Genomic DNA, 17,109 nt, shown 5'->3' with positions numbered 1-17,109 from the left:
TTTTCTGGTGTTATTGGAGACTCATTCATGACGACTTTTTGATGTGAAAGGGCGTGTTGCTCTTACTCTCAACAAGCAGCGGTGCTGCTGTGGGCACCTCACCCGTGCTAAAGCGCTCACGGGTGGAGGATAGTCCTCCCCCACCTGCAGGAGATGTTCACACCTACGCGTCCAAACTACAAATGAACCGTGCGTGAGCGAAGCCGCTGGTCCCGCACTGACTGTAACGCAGTCAGTTCTTTTACTGTTATGCTGTTTTGTGGATCACAAGGTTTAAAACTACTTATAAACACACACACACACACACACACACAGGCAAGGTACTCTTTGTTTGTATGTAGACGTCATATGTTAATGAACCTATGTATATTCATGTAACCTCAATAAAAGAGCAGTGTTACGGGGGAGCGGACGAGAGCGACTGGGGTCAAGCGAAGGAACGGCGTTTGTCCGGTTCTCTCCCGTGCACGAGAAACATGAAGAACTTTGCCTACTTCGTGTCTTGCTTGCTGTGTAATTATATTGTCTTCAACGTTCCAGCGAATAGGTTCAAGCTACAAACCTATCAGACGCGATAAACGTGAATGCACAAATTGCACCACACAAACTGCCGCGTGTATTTTCGATCGCATTAATCGCACTAATTGTTCGGGTGAATCAGGCAGAAAAGCGTTTTCGCGACGACAATCTGCTTCTGAAGTTTTGTGGGACCCCCAGTCGCGCTTCATCGTGGTCCTCCATTGACTTTATATGTAAACCTGAAGCTCTGGTCGCTTCTATCGCGTTCGGTGTGTATGCACCGTTAGGGTCAAGAGTTTTAGGGTCAGAAACACGCCTTTATCAGCCTAACCCAGAGCTCGCTGAGGTGCTGTAGTTTCAGAGCCCAAGTTCATTTGGCCTCTGAGCTTACAGAGGCCAAACAGCGATAAACACCCCGAGGTGAAGGCGGCAGCCACTGGGCTACGTGGCAAATGTGGCTTGGAAGAATAGTTAGAAATAGGTCTGGGCGATATGACCCAAAATTCATATCTCGATATTTTTTAGCTGGATGGCGATATAAGACATATATCTCGATATTTTTTTAAAACCATAAGGTAAGAACAAAAAGAGAGTTCTTAGTCAAAGCTGTGTCCCAGATGTCACACAGGCACTTTTATTAACATACAGCATAGATGTACATGAAAAAAACTACTCAAAAATAAATTATGAGCATTTATTAAATAATAATGCTCCATAAATAAAAGAAAACTATGTTGATTTTATGCATAACAAAGAGCTCACAATTGTGCAGTCAAAATGTAAACTAAAAGACGCTGAGCATAATAATAAAGACAGATTTCACAGCTGCTCTCTTTCCAAGTTCGTGACTGACAGCCTGGAGTTTGAAATCCGCTTCATAACCGTGTCTCTTAACAGGTGCCATTTATGGTCCTTATACACACAATACGGTAATATTACGTTGAAGCACAGTACGTATCACTCCGCAAGGCTCCTCGGTAGCCATAATGCTCCGACAATCCATCAAGCCGGTGCCAGAGGCGGAGCCAGACATTTGAAACACCCGGGGCTTAGCCCTAAAGGGTAGTATGCATGTGGGATTTTTTTTTTTTTTTTTTTGGGGGGGGGGGTTAGAAATGACTGAAAGATTAATAGGCTCTGTTTTGAGTTTTGTTCAAAAAAGAATGACTTCATATAGGGAAAAGAGTAAAGAGAGAAACTATCTGTATTTCTATCTGCATTTCTTAATTGCAAATGGCACCAAATTTTATTCAAAATTGATCCACACTTATGGAGCTCCATAGTTCTTTTCCTGGTGTTTTGGTTGACATCTCTTAATTTTCCCATTTCAAAGAAACAGGCTCTGTGTTTTGCCTTATATGCATCCACAGCTGTGCCACCAATTTACTCACATGGACTCTACTAACCAATCAGAAGCTTCTTCAGCTCAGAATGGAATCGTCTGGAGTTTTCTTATTAATTAACAAACTTAGTGTATATGTACTCCTAAATTTGATCAAAGTGATAAAAAATAGACAGCTCTGTCTCTCTTTATTCTGACATTTAACTAATTCAAAATATATTTCAATATTTATCTAAAACAAAAGTTTACTCTAAATTGATGTTGTACAGTAAAAATGTTTTATGTTTTCTCCCTAAAGTGTAAATATCTGGTTACAAATGTGAATATCCTGCTGTGTACTGAAATCCCTCTTGTTTTGCATAGAAATATACTGAACAACATACAAAGCATAATATATAAAATAACATTTACCTGAGTTTTTTCTTTGAAAGAAGCCTCTAATGTCCATTCTTATATTTCAGTGCATTACTGAAACCGATTTAGTCGGGGAGGGTAAGAACTGAAAATATGAAATAAACACACGTAAGCTAAGACTCTCTAAAAAAATAGCATTTGTTCGGCTTTTCATTTCGCCATTTGTTGATTCACTTGAAGAGCAAGTAACGTAATATTGGTCAAGTGATCAGGTTGATATCAATCTTTCGTGATTCACCGTCATATTTACATTATTTGTACTGTACGAATGATTTGCTTTGGTACCTGGTCAAACTTAAGCTCTCCTTAGTATGGCTGGCTCCGTTTCTCCAACAGCGCACTCACTGCTGGCAGCAGCTGCCCCGCCCCCTCGCTCAGTCGCTTAGTGCCTGAGCTCGGATCATACCAATATCAGGGGGGATTCACGCACAGTCGTAAATTCCCACAGTGTGCACTATGTGCTTCGAATATTGTGTGTACTTTTTGTTTTATACAGTTGTCAGCCAGGCATCTAACTATGAAAAAATTACACTCCAAAAGACCCCGGGCTTCTGACAAAACAACCCGGGCTTAAGCCCAGTAAGCCACCCCCACGCTCCGCCCCTGGCCGGTGCAGCTCGTAGCTTACCAAAGTCGAACTAAAACATTTTTTGTAGTGATGGGATTTCCGGCTCTTTTTAGAGATCCGGCTCTTTCGGTTCGGCTCACTAAAAAGAGCCGGCTCTTTCGGCTCCGAACCGGCTCTTCAGGTTGCTTTGTTGCTTTAATTTATTTATTATTAACAATAATATAAAATTATGCACAAAAGGAATTACTAATGTAAAAAAAGTGGTTTTATTTATATATGTTTATATATAAATATATGCGGTGGCCCCTAGAGACAAAACACGTACAAACTCCAAAACACATTTCTAGCATGAACTGAACTTCCAAAGCAGAGCTACTAGATCACTTAAATTACACAATTGAAAGCATGTGTGTATTGTTTGTGTATTTATACACAGGCACTCATATATATTCAAATAATTTAAAAAAAAAAGTTAAACTACCTGTTACTATCACACACCAAATCCGGTCGTTGGTACTTGCTGGCTTGTGTAGCCACAAGATAACAAAAGCTCAACACTGCGCCCAGCATCCTGGAGCACTTCTGTTGTCTTTTGTACGTGTTTTGAGTTTTTATGTGCTTCTGAGTTTTTACATGCTTCGGAGTTTGTACGTGTTTTTATGTGTTTTGGAGTTTTTACGTGTTTTGGAGTTTGTACGTGTTTTTACGTGTTTTGGAGTTTGTACATGCTTCAGAGTTCGTACGTGATTTGAAGTTTGTATGTGCTTTGTCTCTAGGGACCACCGTAAATATACTTTTATTTATTCACTCCACATAAAATGTAATAAATAAATCATATAATACAAAAATCAACTATTCACATTTCAACTTTTAACTATTTAAATTTTCAGCTGTTTCCTTTTACAAATTTAAAGTGAAAACAACACAAAACACTGCAAACCACAACACAATTAAATATAAATTATAATATGAAAACAAAAAGAAGATGCATATTCTCTGTCATATGGGCCCGCATGAATAAACTTTCTGAATCCCTTATCATCTGCAACCGAAAATAGTTGTGGATGATTACTATACCTTTGTAACGTGACGTTGTTGTCCCTGGCTCTCTTTCTCTCTCTCTCCCTCTGGCTCTGTTCCTGTGCTACTGAGTGTAACTACCGCCCCTCCCCCCTCTGCCCAGCGTAAAGCACAAGGCTCGCGTGCAGAGTGAAACGGAAAAAAAGTGCAAGAGAGAGGGTGAGAGAGAGAAAGAAAGAAAAAAAAAACCCACGTGACGGCTCGCGATAAGGAGCCGGCTCGCGTCGTTCACGTCAAAGAGCCGGCTCTAAGAGCCATTTCGTTCGCGAACGACCCATCACTAATTTTTTGACAGATTGCTGAGCGCCGTGTTCCACATAAAATCGGTTCGCGGTCATCAAGCACAACCAGAATTCATACATAACACTGTCGATTTTTGAGAAAATGAAAGGATTTCAGGCCGTGCATGGCGTTAGCGTGGTTAGCTCGTTAACACGTTGACACCGTCCAGCCCCACGCACGGGGCGATGCGCAGTAACTCGTTAACGGAGATTTGCCGTGTCCATCTTGTCGCTGCCTGCAGGTGAAGCGATGGGGGAGGAGGGGGAGTTGTGTTCAGTGAAGGAGAGGCGAGGCCAAGTACGTTGCGTAAAGACAAAAGCGGACAAAAGAGAGGCAAACTTGTGGCTCCACAACTATAATTATAACGTAACATAGACTATATCGATATAAAAGATATTGTCACATCTTATATCTCGCATAAAAATATATCGATATTTAAAAAAAAACTCGATATATCGCCCAGCCCTAGTTAGAAAGGACCACCCTCTGGCAGTGTTGCCAACTCCTCAGTAATGAGGACCAGCAGGTTTAGGGAAGTCATTTATGGGGTCACACTCTGACCCCATAAATGACTTCCCTAAACCTGCTGGTCTGGAAGTCCAGCAGTTCATCTAAACAAAAGGCACTTAGCCTAAAACAGATATAGCTATGTTTTATCCTACCATAAAACAATAAGACAAGGTACGACCTCTCCCATGCTCCCAGAGTGCTCTGGAATGCACACAAAGTTTGCAGACTATTAAGGATCAAACCTCTACCAATCTAAAACTAATTATAAAACTCTAAGCATATATAAGTAGATATTTCTAAGCATAAATGACAATCAACAATACAAAACCTAACAGCGTCTACTGCTCGAGTTGGAAAAATCTGAACTCTAGCTTCAAGTTGCGCCGCGACAACCAATCAGGAGCCTGGTGACGTAATGCTCTGACCTAGTTCAAAGGGGCAGGTCCAGCCAAAGCCATTTATTCTTCATTCAATATGGAGGAAAGGCTCATCAACGCCGTAGCCAACCATCTGGAGCTGTATGACACCAGCTGCTTTCTCTACCGAGAAAGTGGAAGAGCCAGGGACACATACTCCAAGGAGAAGAGGAGTGGGTCTGCAGTGGGATCGGGGAGGAAATGGAAGTTCTCCGCAGTCATGGGGTTTCTGGACCCCTTCCTCACCTCGCGGGAGACTAGCAGCAATATCGTGCGGACCGTGGAGAACATCCTCCCCGAGGACCAGGGAAAGCGCCTCAGACAAAGAATTGAATTTTTCAAATGTATAAATTAGTTTTTGAAAACTGCACAGCTGTGTTAAATTTGGAAACATTGGACCCTAGCAATCAGTAGTTTTCTGATGAGGCAGCAGGCTCTACAGGGCAGAAACAATGTTCTTATTTTTCTCCTCCTTCTCCCTTAGACTCTTCCACTTTAAGCTGGGTCCTTTTTATTCCTGTCTCTCTGTAAGTAGTTATATTTTATATATTTATGTTTAATGTTTTTCTGTTTGAGAATTTTAATATTATTTCAAATAAATTTTTGTAACGACTAATGTCTCAGTTCTACCACACAGCAAATATTGGCACACAACTTGACACATGTAGAATTTATTTCATATTATACTAATGAAAAAATATACTATAGGCCTCATGATCTCCCGCTGCAGCGGGAACGCTTCATCAGCCGCAAAGACATGGGGCTAGGCTCCACGGTCTTCTCCACCAGGTAGAGGCTGGTCAGGAGGCAGATGGAGAGTCCCAGCCCGAAGAACCTGACCAAAGGTGGAGTTGGCCAGAATACCACCGTCGCTAGTCCTCCCGTACCCCCCAACATCAATGACACGGGAGCGATACCCTGCATCCCCAACCGCAAGGAGAACAATGGAAAAAGTTCCCTTGTAGTTGTGGAACATGGATCCTGAGTTGGGGGGTGCCTTCATGTGGACGTGCTTCCCATCCAGGGCTCCACAGCAGAGAGGGAAGTTCCAGCGCTCCTGGAATCCCTCTGCGATGGACTGCCAGTCTTCAGTTGACGGTACAGCCATGAAGTCGTCCACTAGACAGTCCCAGATGGCCGTCACTACCTGGGGGATGATCTGGGACACCGTGGACACACCGACTCTGAAACTGGACGCGATGGTCCTGAAGGAGTCCCCGCTGGCACGGAATCTGGACAAAATTGTTTAAAATTAGTATTATGTGTACTGCAGTTACAAAATACATTATTCAAATTCCAAAATACCTTTGTGATGTCAGATTTAAATTACACAACATAAATTTTACATAAAACATTTTGTAATTATAAGAATAATTCCATAATATATATTAGATATAATATAAAACTGCGAGTTGTGTTTTGTTTTAACTTTACCAAATCCTAATTTGATTGGTAGCAACTTTTACCACTACAGTGTGCCAATCACTCATAATTCCTAAACATGTCAATCAGGTAGGAATGAAGTAAGACATTAATAGAAATAAAGATTTGGATATTGACATGTAGCCCTTTCTTAAATCAATTTTAATATTTTTGAAAAATTAACCTGTGATAAGACATAGCATGTCAAGATAGAATTGTTATTATCATATAACTAAAGATGAACCAAACTGTTCACAATTTTATCTAGCTCTCAGTTTTGAAAAGGCTGGTGACCCCTGTTATAGAGTCTGACAGCTGCAGGGATTGTATACAAATATTCAACCAGTTCTATACCAGAATTAAACCAGGTCTAAATAAAAAATAAGGACTTTATAAGATAGACCTTCTGAGTATCACTACAAAGATTACCAACAGTGGTCCTCATACCACAGTTTGATATCAGCAAACACCGAGAGCATACATTGATATGACACCACAGCCATGCTATCATTGCAAACACTGATAACAGCATAAATCGAATTAAATCAGGACTTGATGAGACCTTTTGAGTATCACTAGAAATATTATAAATAGTCGTCTCTGTACCACAGTTTGCTATCAGTAAACACCGACGACATTCACTGACAGCATACCACATCCATGTTATCAGTGTATAAACTGATAGTTTAGCATATATTAGCACAGGTATCAATAAAGGACTACCGTATTAAACACTTTTACTAACCTCAGGGAGATGGACAGGCGCTCTGCAGGTGGGATTGAGCACCTGTAGTTGGTGTCTAGGCGGGCGATGCTTGGACTGACGCGGGACAGCAGCTCCTCAAACTGGGCGAGGGAAAGACGGTGGTACTGCTGAAAGCGACCGTCATCCAGACGCAGCTCCTGGAGCAAGTGGTGAAACTCACCAAACTGCTCACACTTCTGGAGGACCTGATGGACCCAGGTACGGCGAGGACATCCTTTACGCTGCTCTGCTCTCCACAGCAAATAGAGAAAGAAGACTCTCTTCAAACGCTAGATCGAAAGCTGCCATCTTGCAAACATAACGTCTGGCACTACTTCCTCCCAAAAGTTACGTATTTCTGCTTCACACGCGATGTTTTCAAGCGTGACCGATTTGCTTTGGACAAGCTTAAAGGTGCGAATGTCAGGGGCGTGTCGCGCTTCTTGGTCGCTTCTATCGCGTTCGGTGTGTATGCACCATAAGTTTCATTATCCCAAATCTTAGTCGGCCTAGAAGTGATACCTTTATGAAGCATTCAAATTTTTTCTTTTGTCTGGCAAACCATGAGCCTGTGGGCTTTAGTTTCATTGCAAGGCTTTATTAGTGCTGCACACATGTGAACAGCACTAATAAAAAGCCAGAGAGGTCGACAGCGACCACTGATTGGTCGTTAGGAGTTATTGCAATTTAGAAACTAGAGCAGCTAAAAAAGACCCTGCTTTAACATCCTGGCTGTAATAATTGACCAAATAAAAATAAATTTGTGTTCAGTAAGATGTGAAACCAGGATCAGAAGTTATAAACTCATCTGGAAAAGTGCTGAAAGTTTTTCCAGTAGATTTCTATACAAGTATCTTATAATCACTGAAGTCGCCTCCTGCTGGTGGATATAGGGCCAGCTCGTCCATCTTTTACCTACAGTCTGTGAATGTACCATGGGGACATTGCAGCCTCTTATACCCATGTAAAAATGTTACACTGTACCTGGGCTGTGGAGTGACAAAGAGGACCAAGTTCACACTTTATTTTTGGCATTTGTTTTAATGAGTTTAAAAACACTGCATGCAAAAGCCAGACAGTCTGAGAGAAAGGACTGTACGTCCTCCACATTAAAACACTGTAAAACACCGTCAGCCTGTCGCTTTCAGACAATCTAACGTCGACCGGCAGGACAAGTAGGAATAACAAGTCAGATTCACACGAAGGGCCGTGCAGCGCTCTGCTCCGAGCCCACAGGCACGGCTGTTAACTGTAAAAGACACTTGAGGCCCGGATGCACTTTGACGGCAGACTGTGTGACCCTCACGGTGAAGTAAAAATGTATTTTTAATTAACACGTTATTTTCATCGGGGCATGTGGGGGGGAAAAAGTTTCCCACTATAAAAGCATCAGTTCTCTGCGCAAAGTTTCAGTCCAATAACGATCGCCTTCTAAGTTGTCCCATTGGAAGTGCTGCTCGTGATTGTCGGCTTGGCCTCACAAACTGCCCCTGTGTCATGGCTACAATAATCAGGGTGTTAAACTATCTCTTTGTCCACATCGCTGTGCAGTTAGTGTGTGTTAGGGTTTGCAGTAAGCCGGCAGAACAGTCCTCCTCTGTTGTTGTTCTATATGAGGTGTGTGTGTGTGTGTGTATGTGAAGGCTTGTTCGGTTCGCACCAAGAGTAATGAGCAGCATCGGCAAGATAATGTGGTTACATCATCCACCTCTCTTCATCTCTGTCTCATCTGGACCAGTTCAGCAGAAGCCTTTTTTTTCAGTCCCACTGAGGCCGGATGAGCAGATCTACAGCAAATGCACTGCCTGGAAAATCATCAGAAGCAGCGTAGAGGTTTCTGGTTTGGGGCACTGTTTCACCTCCTTCTAAGGTGCACGGAGGAGAGGAAAAAGCCTGAAGAGATCAAACCTCCTGCAGCACCGACAGTATACAGAGTAACTGTAAGGCTAGACAAGCGCATTTGTGGCTCGCAGCATTCATCGGGGTCATCATAAAACATATTACAGATTAAATGATGCAGACGTGAAATAGAAAAAAATACAAAACGCACAATCTCAGCCAAGTGTGTGATGTTTTACGACCACGATGAAGGCTACGAGCCAAAACACAACAGCCTAATAGTGAACTACACTGAAGCTGTGAGCTCGTAGGCAAACAGCACACACTGGCTTTCATTTTCAGCTGCAAACCTTTTGACACACACATCACGACAGACCACCAGAGACGCTGCGAAGCAAACACTTCCTCTCACACCGTCACGTGTTTGGATATTTTGCTAACTGCTGAATGGACAATTTTTGAATGGACGAAACTTTTTTCGTCACCCTGAAGATGAACCGTCATACATTTTTTCTAGATATTTCAAATGCTGTTAGAAGACAAAGAAAAATCCTGTAACCCTCAGATGAGTGAGATTTAACAGGCGTTAGTTTGATATCCCAAATCTGGATGAGCAGGTACGTTGACGACAGCTGAAACGTTGCTGCGCTTCAGCAGATCACCTTCTAACTGCAGGGCTGCACGCTGCCAGGGTTAACTCAGAAGAAACTATGTTTTGGTGTGATCTCAGTCTTACATGAGTGGAACTTGGCATCAGTACGTTCTTCAAATGATAAAACCATGTTTGACTGTAGCAGGCTGTCATCAACACAGGCATCTCTGGCTTTTCAAAAGGCAGGGAGGGAGAAGCTCTGCAGCTCGGACGAACTGGCCACGTGCGATTGCAGGAGGGGGAAATAGTCCTGCTGCAGGGCTTCAGTCATGTCTGTGTGTATGTGACTGAAACCAAAGTGTTATTTCTGCTTTTCCTCTGATATGTCAAAAACAAGGTAGCTCTGTGTTTGCATGTGACAATCTTTAAAACACAAAGAAAAGAAATGACCCTACAATGTTTCGGCTTTACAAACGAGGCCTTGTGTGTGTGTGTGTGTGTGAGTGTGTGAGGCAGTCCGGTGTGACACAGCAGCACGCGTGGGCCCGACCCCGGGCTCCATTATAGAAAGCACACAAGCACAAACAGATACACGCGTTTGCACGCTCACGTCATCCCGGTGAGATTCTACTTGTCTGCGTCCACGATGAAGAAGAAACCCCACAGCGACGGCATCCTCGCTGGACGTGAACGCAACGCAAACTCTAACAACTTTCCTCGCTTAAACTCTTACACAGCACTTAAGTTTACAGAACAGAGCAGGCCACGAGTATGCTGTCTTTAAGGCCGCGAAAACCTTTGTCAATTGTATTTAAGCTCCGTCACTTCTTCCAGGGCCTGAGTAGCTACAGCACAGGTATCATTTACATCCCAGCGCAGATGTTCAAGCTTCAGACGAGTATTCCCTCTGTTGTGCAGGGCCGGAGTGCATGCCTGCACACCCGGCGGCCCAACGGCACCAGAAGCAGAGACTAACAAACTTTCTAATCGTCAAAGGCAGCGGTGGGGAATTAAGGCGGTTGTCCCCTCAAGATTCAAAGCACTGCAACTCTGATGAGGTCATCAGCACGTAATGCAATTCTCAGCCTGCTTATAAATATCATTTTTGTCCTCTTTTGCGTCTCATCTGATTATCCTGTTAGCAGAATTGGCCTGATATGATATGATGTCCAAAAACGGCCAATCAGATGCACGTGGTGTTCTACTTGGGCGGTATGACAACAACCGGAGGGCCTCTCCTCGGCCTCCACATCAGAACCTGGGCATCGTTGGCGTTGGGCCTCCCCATGGCGTTAAGAGGGATGGGCTCCATTCGAGTCAGCACCCGCGGCTGGTCCTGGTGCACCCGGCCCACCAGCCTGGCCCTGGAACCCAGAGGCAGGGACGGGTCCACTGCGATGTCAACCCTCATCCTCCACTTGATGGTGTGGAGCAGGATCTTTTCCCTGGATGTGGTGTTGAGCGCCACCAGCCAGGTGGTGAAACTCTGGTCTCTTTTGATGTTCGTCAGTAAAGGCGTGTTAGATTCGCTGACCGGCACAGCCCAGGTAACGCTGGGGTAAAAATTGTCATTCATGCTGACGATGAAGCGGGACGGCTTGGACGTGGGGCCGACTATGGTGACTGTCTCTGTCGTGTTTCCGTACCAAGGGTAGCTCACGCCATCTGAGTCGCTGATGGCCCGGACCAGGCCTTCACGGAGCTGAGGCAGCTCCCAGCTGGACCTGGAGGAAGACAGGAACCAAGAGATCTCTGGGTAACTCCAACATTCATTCAAAAGATGTTTCATAGATTTTAACTGACGTTCAAACTTATTAAAAACACAAGTTAAGCCACTGTTGCTGTGTATGACATGTATAAACATGGCACCAAATCCACCGATGAAAGTAGTCCCCAAAAAACGCATTTGATCCCTGTTAGCTGCCCCTTAATGGACTCCAGGAACACGTGTAACGTGTCTGTTAGTTTGCTAATGATACCAGCATGACTAGATCCAGTTGTGGTGCTGTGGCGACTGTTTTTCCTACACTGAAAAAAAGAACATGTTGGATTTACTTAATTCAACAGTGAGGACACTGGTTGAACATAGATGTTTTGCTTTGGCAGCAACTTAAACAACAACAACAAGTTAAATCAACACAAGTTATTCATATTCAATACACCTGTGTAGTTTGTGTTTATAAAATGTGATTAAAACATGTTTAGATGAAGTAATTTCAGCTCTTGAAATATTTTTATCCTTCACAATTTTCTCATTTTATTCCAACACTATTCAATAACTTTTTATCCCAATACTATTTGGTTACTTTAAAAACTACACGTTATCTTCATATTACATAATGTACAACAAAGTTTAGAGTCTGGTTAACAGATTTATAACAACTTCCATCCATCCTCTTCACCAGTCTATTGCAGGGCTAACATGGAGAGAATTCTTTTAACCAATTAACGTAACCCCAATAACTGCATGACTTAACTGTGGGAGGAAATAGAGTCCCCACAGAGGATTCAATGCATACTACACTGAAAAAAATGAAATTGGGTGATTGTTACATTTACAAAATTCTAACGTGTAATTTGATACAATCTAGTACGAATGGTTAGTTGCCTGGACTCAAGAAATGCACAAGATCACACAAGATTTCAAACTGCAGGAAAATCACTGGAGTTTTAAAAGGCAGACAACTGCACACACCACATGTATGCTATCACTATTTATTGCGGTTTAAGCTTTCAAGGACAAAAATGTATGGAAAATTCTGCATCAAGCCTTGAAATCATAGCTTTTCCTACTTTTGTTAAACCTCGATTGACATCTTGGTGGCGTGGTGGTTAGTGCTGTTACCTCACAGTAAGAGCATGGGTTCACTGGTTCAAATCCACAATCTGGCTAGTTTACAGTGAGTTCTATCTGAGTACTCTGGCTTCCTCCCACAGTTAAAAGGCATGCAGGTATTAGAGTTAGGTTAATTGGTGATTCCAAATTACTGTAAAGTGTGAATTTGAGAGAAAATAGTTGTTTGTCTGTATGTGACAGACTGGTGAGCTATCCAGGGTGCACACTGCCTCTTACCCTATCACTTCTGGGTTATGCCCCAGCCCCCCCTGCAACCTGGATAAAGATGGTAGTGGTTGTAAATCCATTCAATTTTTATGTTAACCAGACTCTAGACTTTGTTGAACATTTTGTAATATGAAGACAAATTTAATTATTTAAGTGACCAAGTAGTATTGGGGTAAAAGTTATTGAATAGTGTTGGAATAAAGTGACAAAACTGCGAAGGATTAAAATATTCCAAGAGCTCAACTTAATTCATTTAAACAAGTTTCACTCACATTTTATCAACACAAACTGCACAGGCTTATTGAATATGAATACGTTGTGTTGATTTAACTCAGTTGTTTAAGTTTCTGCCAAAGCAAAGTAATTGTGTGCAACCACTGTTCACTTAAGTAAATCCAACATGCTCTTTTTTTTTTTTTTTTTTTTTTTTTTCAGTTTAGCTGGATTCAAACCCAGGACCTTCTTGCTGTGAGACAACAGCGCTAACCACCGCACCACCAATCAAGACTTGACAGCTTAAACCACAATAAATAGCAATAACATACACGTGGTGTGTGTATGGTTGTTTGTCTCTTATAACTCCAGCGATTTTCCTGTGGTTTGAAATCTCGTGTCATCTTGTGAATTTCGTGAGTCCAGGCAACTAACCACTCTTATTAGATTGTATCAGGTCATCTGAACAAGAACAAATTAAGTTGTTGAATTTCATGCAGATCCTACATAATTTAATTATGTTCACCATAGGAACATGAAATTATTTTGTTCAAATTACAAGTTAGACTTTTGTAAATGTAACAACCACCCAATTTGCTTTTTGTTTTTGCTTTGCTTGTTTTTTGATTGGCTGCGGATTATTTTATATATATATATATATATATATATATATATTTCTACCATACCAAGCTTTTAGTTATGTGATACTGTATTCATTAAGCTGTTTTGCTTTTTAAAATCTATTTTATTACAAGAAATTTCTCTTTGTTGGGCCAAATTGTCTAAAGAAAGAAAGAAAGAAAGAAAGAAAGAAAGAAAGAAAGAAAAGCTATGATGGTTCAGTGTGCCAGTGGATTATCATCATCATCATCATCCCTTTGTTGTAATCAACAGCTTTGTCATCTGGAGGCCCCCTACCATCTATTTACCATGCCATGTGACCAATCCGATGACAACCTAAACCCCATCCTCTCACCCGTGCATGCACCACCCACACCCCTGCACCCAGCAGGATTAAACACCCCCTCGCATATGCCCTCCAGACATAACGCGTTTGTGTGTGTGTGAGGTGGGGGTGTGGGGGAGGACATGTCTCCGTGGGCACAATTTGAGTGTGAGAGCAGCAACTGTTGTTTAGCTCCTCTAATAGCAGCTTTTCTATTTAGGTGCCAGAGTCACAGGAACAGAATCTGTCGGTGGGCGTTTGAATGAAGGAGGCTGACGAGCTCCGTTAACCTGCTGCGTGCACAAATGCTCCCCGAGCGCGTGCAGCTCGGGCACGAACGCGTTATAGTTATTAGAGTGCACGGAGGCGCGCCGTCACGCACGCGCTCCCGTTTTCCTGCATCTGAAATCCTGTCACGCGCGTGTAACTGGGACTCAGGTGACAGAGGTGTGAACTCACATGCCGACGTTTCCGTAGGTGTTGTAAAATTCCATATGGGTGCACGCCTGGATCCAGCCCACCACCCAGGTCTCGTTGCGCGCGACTGGAGGCATCACAATCCGCGCAGACGCTTTGAAATAGGGCGTCTTGTACCGAAGCACTATGGGCGAGCTCTCCTCGATGACCGTGGGGCAGTGGTCTATGGTGGCGGACAGGTCGCACACCACGATGCTCTCTCGTTTGATGCGTGACTTGTTACAGGCGATGCTCTGGATGCAACCCATGGCTGTGCGGGTGGAGGTGGCGGTCAGCGGCGGCTAAGTGAGCCTGACAGGCCGGGAAACAGCACAGCTGGCCGGGACTCCACCGACACCGCGAGGCTGTGCATCCGATGAGATTATAAGGCAAAGGTGGGTGCTACCACGCTGCAGGCCCGGGAGGGTACCCGGTAACGCAGACACCCGCCCTGCTGATGTGCGAGCACATCTGCCCGCTGCTCTGGGGCTGACCCTGCGCGCTGACCTCCGGAGGATCCGAAGCAGAAACAAGGGAGCAGATAAATCGAGTGTCACGTGAATTTTAGATGCAGGGATGATTGCATCCTCTCCTCTAAACCCCAGCGGTCAGTTTCTCCCGGAGGATGCGATCCATCCGCGCTCCTGCTGCAGTCCCTGCCCGTAACCTTTGATCCTCGCCTTTCTGCCCCGAGCTGTCATGTCACAACAGGCGTCGGGGGACCGGCGGACGCTGGGACACCGGCAGGGGGACCCGAGGATCGGGCGGCGGTGTTTGGCGGTGCTGAACCGTGCATGAGATGCTTCTGCTGCTGCTGCTGCTGCTGCCGGTAACCTGAGCGAGGTCGTTAGGGTCCGTCATGCCTGGCCACTCGACCGGAGGGAAGCCCGGTGGAACAAGCCGGGAGTCCGAGCATCAGCGGTGGGGTAACCAGCCTCCTCCCAGCCACCACCCGGAGGGCAATTCCAGATCAAAGCCTCCAGACCCCGGGCATCAAATCCTCGCAGTGCAGAGCGAAAGAGCGCCGAAGGATCAAAATAAGAAAAATGAGAGAAACGGTGTCATAGTAACCGCGCCGCGTGCACCGCGCCGTCCTCCGCTGAAGAAGGCTGCGTGGCTGTGCGTCGCTGTTCAGCCTGCGCGGTGCTGAAGATGCTCAGCCGACCAATGAGCGGCGGAGGGAGACCGCACGGGAGCAGCTCTGCGACCTCTCCCCCCAAAAATACCAAACCCCACAAACACGGAGTCCACGCACGTGCCACTCTGCTCAATTTTTTAGGAGTGACTCCACCCTGGCAAAGCACCTTCCCGGGGGATTTGTGCCGAAGAACAGCACCTTTAACAGGAAGGGTCGTTTAATTGGTTTGAGAACATCAGGCTTTTCAAAATAAAACTGACACAGTCTCGGCAAAACGACATCACCTCACGGTACTCCGGCGTCTGCAGCCTCCCCTACCTCCACCCCGGCAGGCGGATGTTTCATATAAAGTGTTTTACTGGCCTTGCTCACCTTACAGCTACCCAGAAATGATACTACTGCTTTACATATAAGTATATATATCTACACACACACACAGAATACGTTGTTCCTTTTGCTTCACGTCTTTTAACATTACAGATTTTTTTGTTTATAATAATAAAACATACATGGGACATTTCCATTTATTAATAAACAACTAGTCATAAGAATTTCAGATGTGGTGCCACAAAAATATATGTATATATCATTTATTGGAGATAAAGAAGCTACTTGCTGTAGATGGAGAAGTGGGTCGATTTAAGTTGATAAAGATGGCTGAATGCAGGATGATGGCTTCTGAAAACAGCTTAAACAAGATGCAGATTCTTATTTATATGCAGTGCTGTGAAAAAAGTATTTGCCCCTTCTTGATTTATTAGTTTACAAATTTCAGATCAAATAAAATAAAAAAAAAATCATTTATTAAGGAAAAAAGTTATCCAAACCTTCCTGCCCTGTGTGAAAAAATCATTGCCAGCTTCAGGTAATAACTGCTTGTGCCACCATTGATGTCAGTAGTAACTGACATCAAACATTTAACTGGTATTGGAGGCCATTTTTGCCCAGTGTCTTTCTTATTGTTGAGTCATGACCTCTGACCTTAACAGAGCCAGACGAGGCCTGCAGGTCTTCAGATGTTGTTTTGGTTATTCTGTGACCTCCTAGGTGAATTTTGGTGGGCTGGTCACTCCTGGGAAGGTTCAGCACTGTCTGCAGTTTCTCCATGTGTGAATAATGGATCTCACTGTGGTTCATTGGAGTCCCAGAGCCTCAGAAATGTCTCTGTAATCCTTTCCAGACTGATAGGTGTCAGTGACTTTGTTTCTCAGCTGTTTGTTTAGATCTTTTAGCCTGCTTCACGTTGTTAGACAGCTTCTATTTAGCGATTTCTTGATTCAGCAGGTCTGACAATAATCAGGCCTTGGTGTGACAGTGCAATTAAACTTTGCTTTCCAAAAACGTAGTTAATTACAGTTAATTTAGAAAGGGGCAATTACTTTTTTACTGTATATATCAGGTTGACACCGAATGTTTATAAGATGGCGAAGTTCTATAATTCCAGTACTGTACAGTACAGTGCGAACTTACTAAACTTTGTAAAGAAATTGCATCTGCGTTTGGACATGTGTAATTAGTTGTTTTATCTATTTATTTCTTTTGTTTGTTTTCTTTCTGGTGTGT

General features: G+C 43.7%; 1 protein-coding gene across 1 annotated transcript; it reads right to left on the bottom strand.

Moving 5' to 3' along the window:
* Positions 1–9,050: 9,050 nt before the first annotated feature.
* LOC120738758 (protein FAM78B-like) lies at positions 9,051–15,633 on the bottom strand. Its single transcript, XM_040040192.1, has 2 exons — positions 14,412–15,633; positions 9,051–11,453 (listed from the first exon to the last, which is right to left on the bottom strand). Exons 1-2 carry the CDS (start codon positions 14,675–14,677, stop codon positions 10,931–10,933), a joined length of 789 nt encoding a protein of 262 aa, XP_039896126.1. The 5' UTR covers positions 14,678–15,633; the 3' UTR covers positions 9,051–10,930.
* Between the last annotated feature and the right edge of the window lie 1,476 nt (positions 15,634–17,109).

This window comes from Simochromis diagramma, unplaced genomic scaffold, assembly GCF_900408965.1.
Source record: "Simochromis diagramma unplaced genomic scaffold, fSimDia1.1 OVJJ01000026.1, whole genome shotgun sequence".
Taxonomy (NCBI): Eukaryota; Metazoa; Chordata; class Actinopteri; order Cichliformes; family Cichlidae; genus Simochromis; species Simochromis diagramma.
The sequence above is the reverse complement of the archived record's forward strand: the minus strand, read 5'-3'. Positions and strand labels throughout refer to the sequence as shown.

What these genes read in the sequence shown, in the direction of transcription:
- LOC120738758 (XM_040040192.1), bottom strand. Translation starts at nt 14,677, where the DNA reads ATGGGTTGCATCCAGAGCATCGCCTGTAACAAGTCACGCATCAAACGA. An exon ending in ACCTACGGAAACGTCGGCAT is followed by an intron (nt 11,454 to 14,411) that starts GTGAGTTCACAC and finishes GTCTTCCTCCAG; the next exon opens with GTCCAGCTGGGAGCTGCCTC.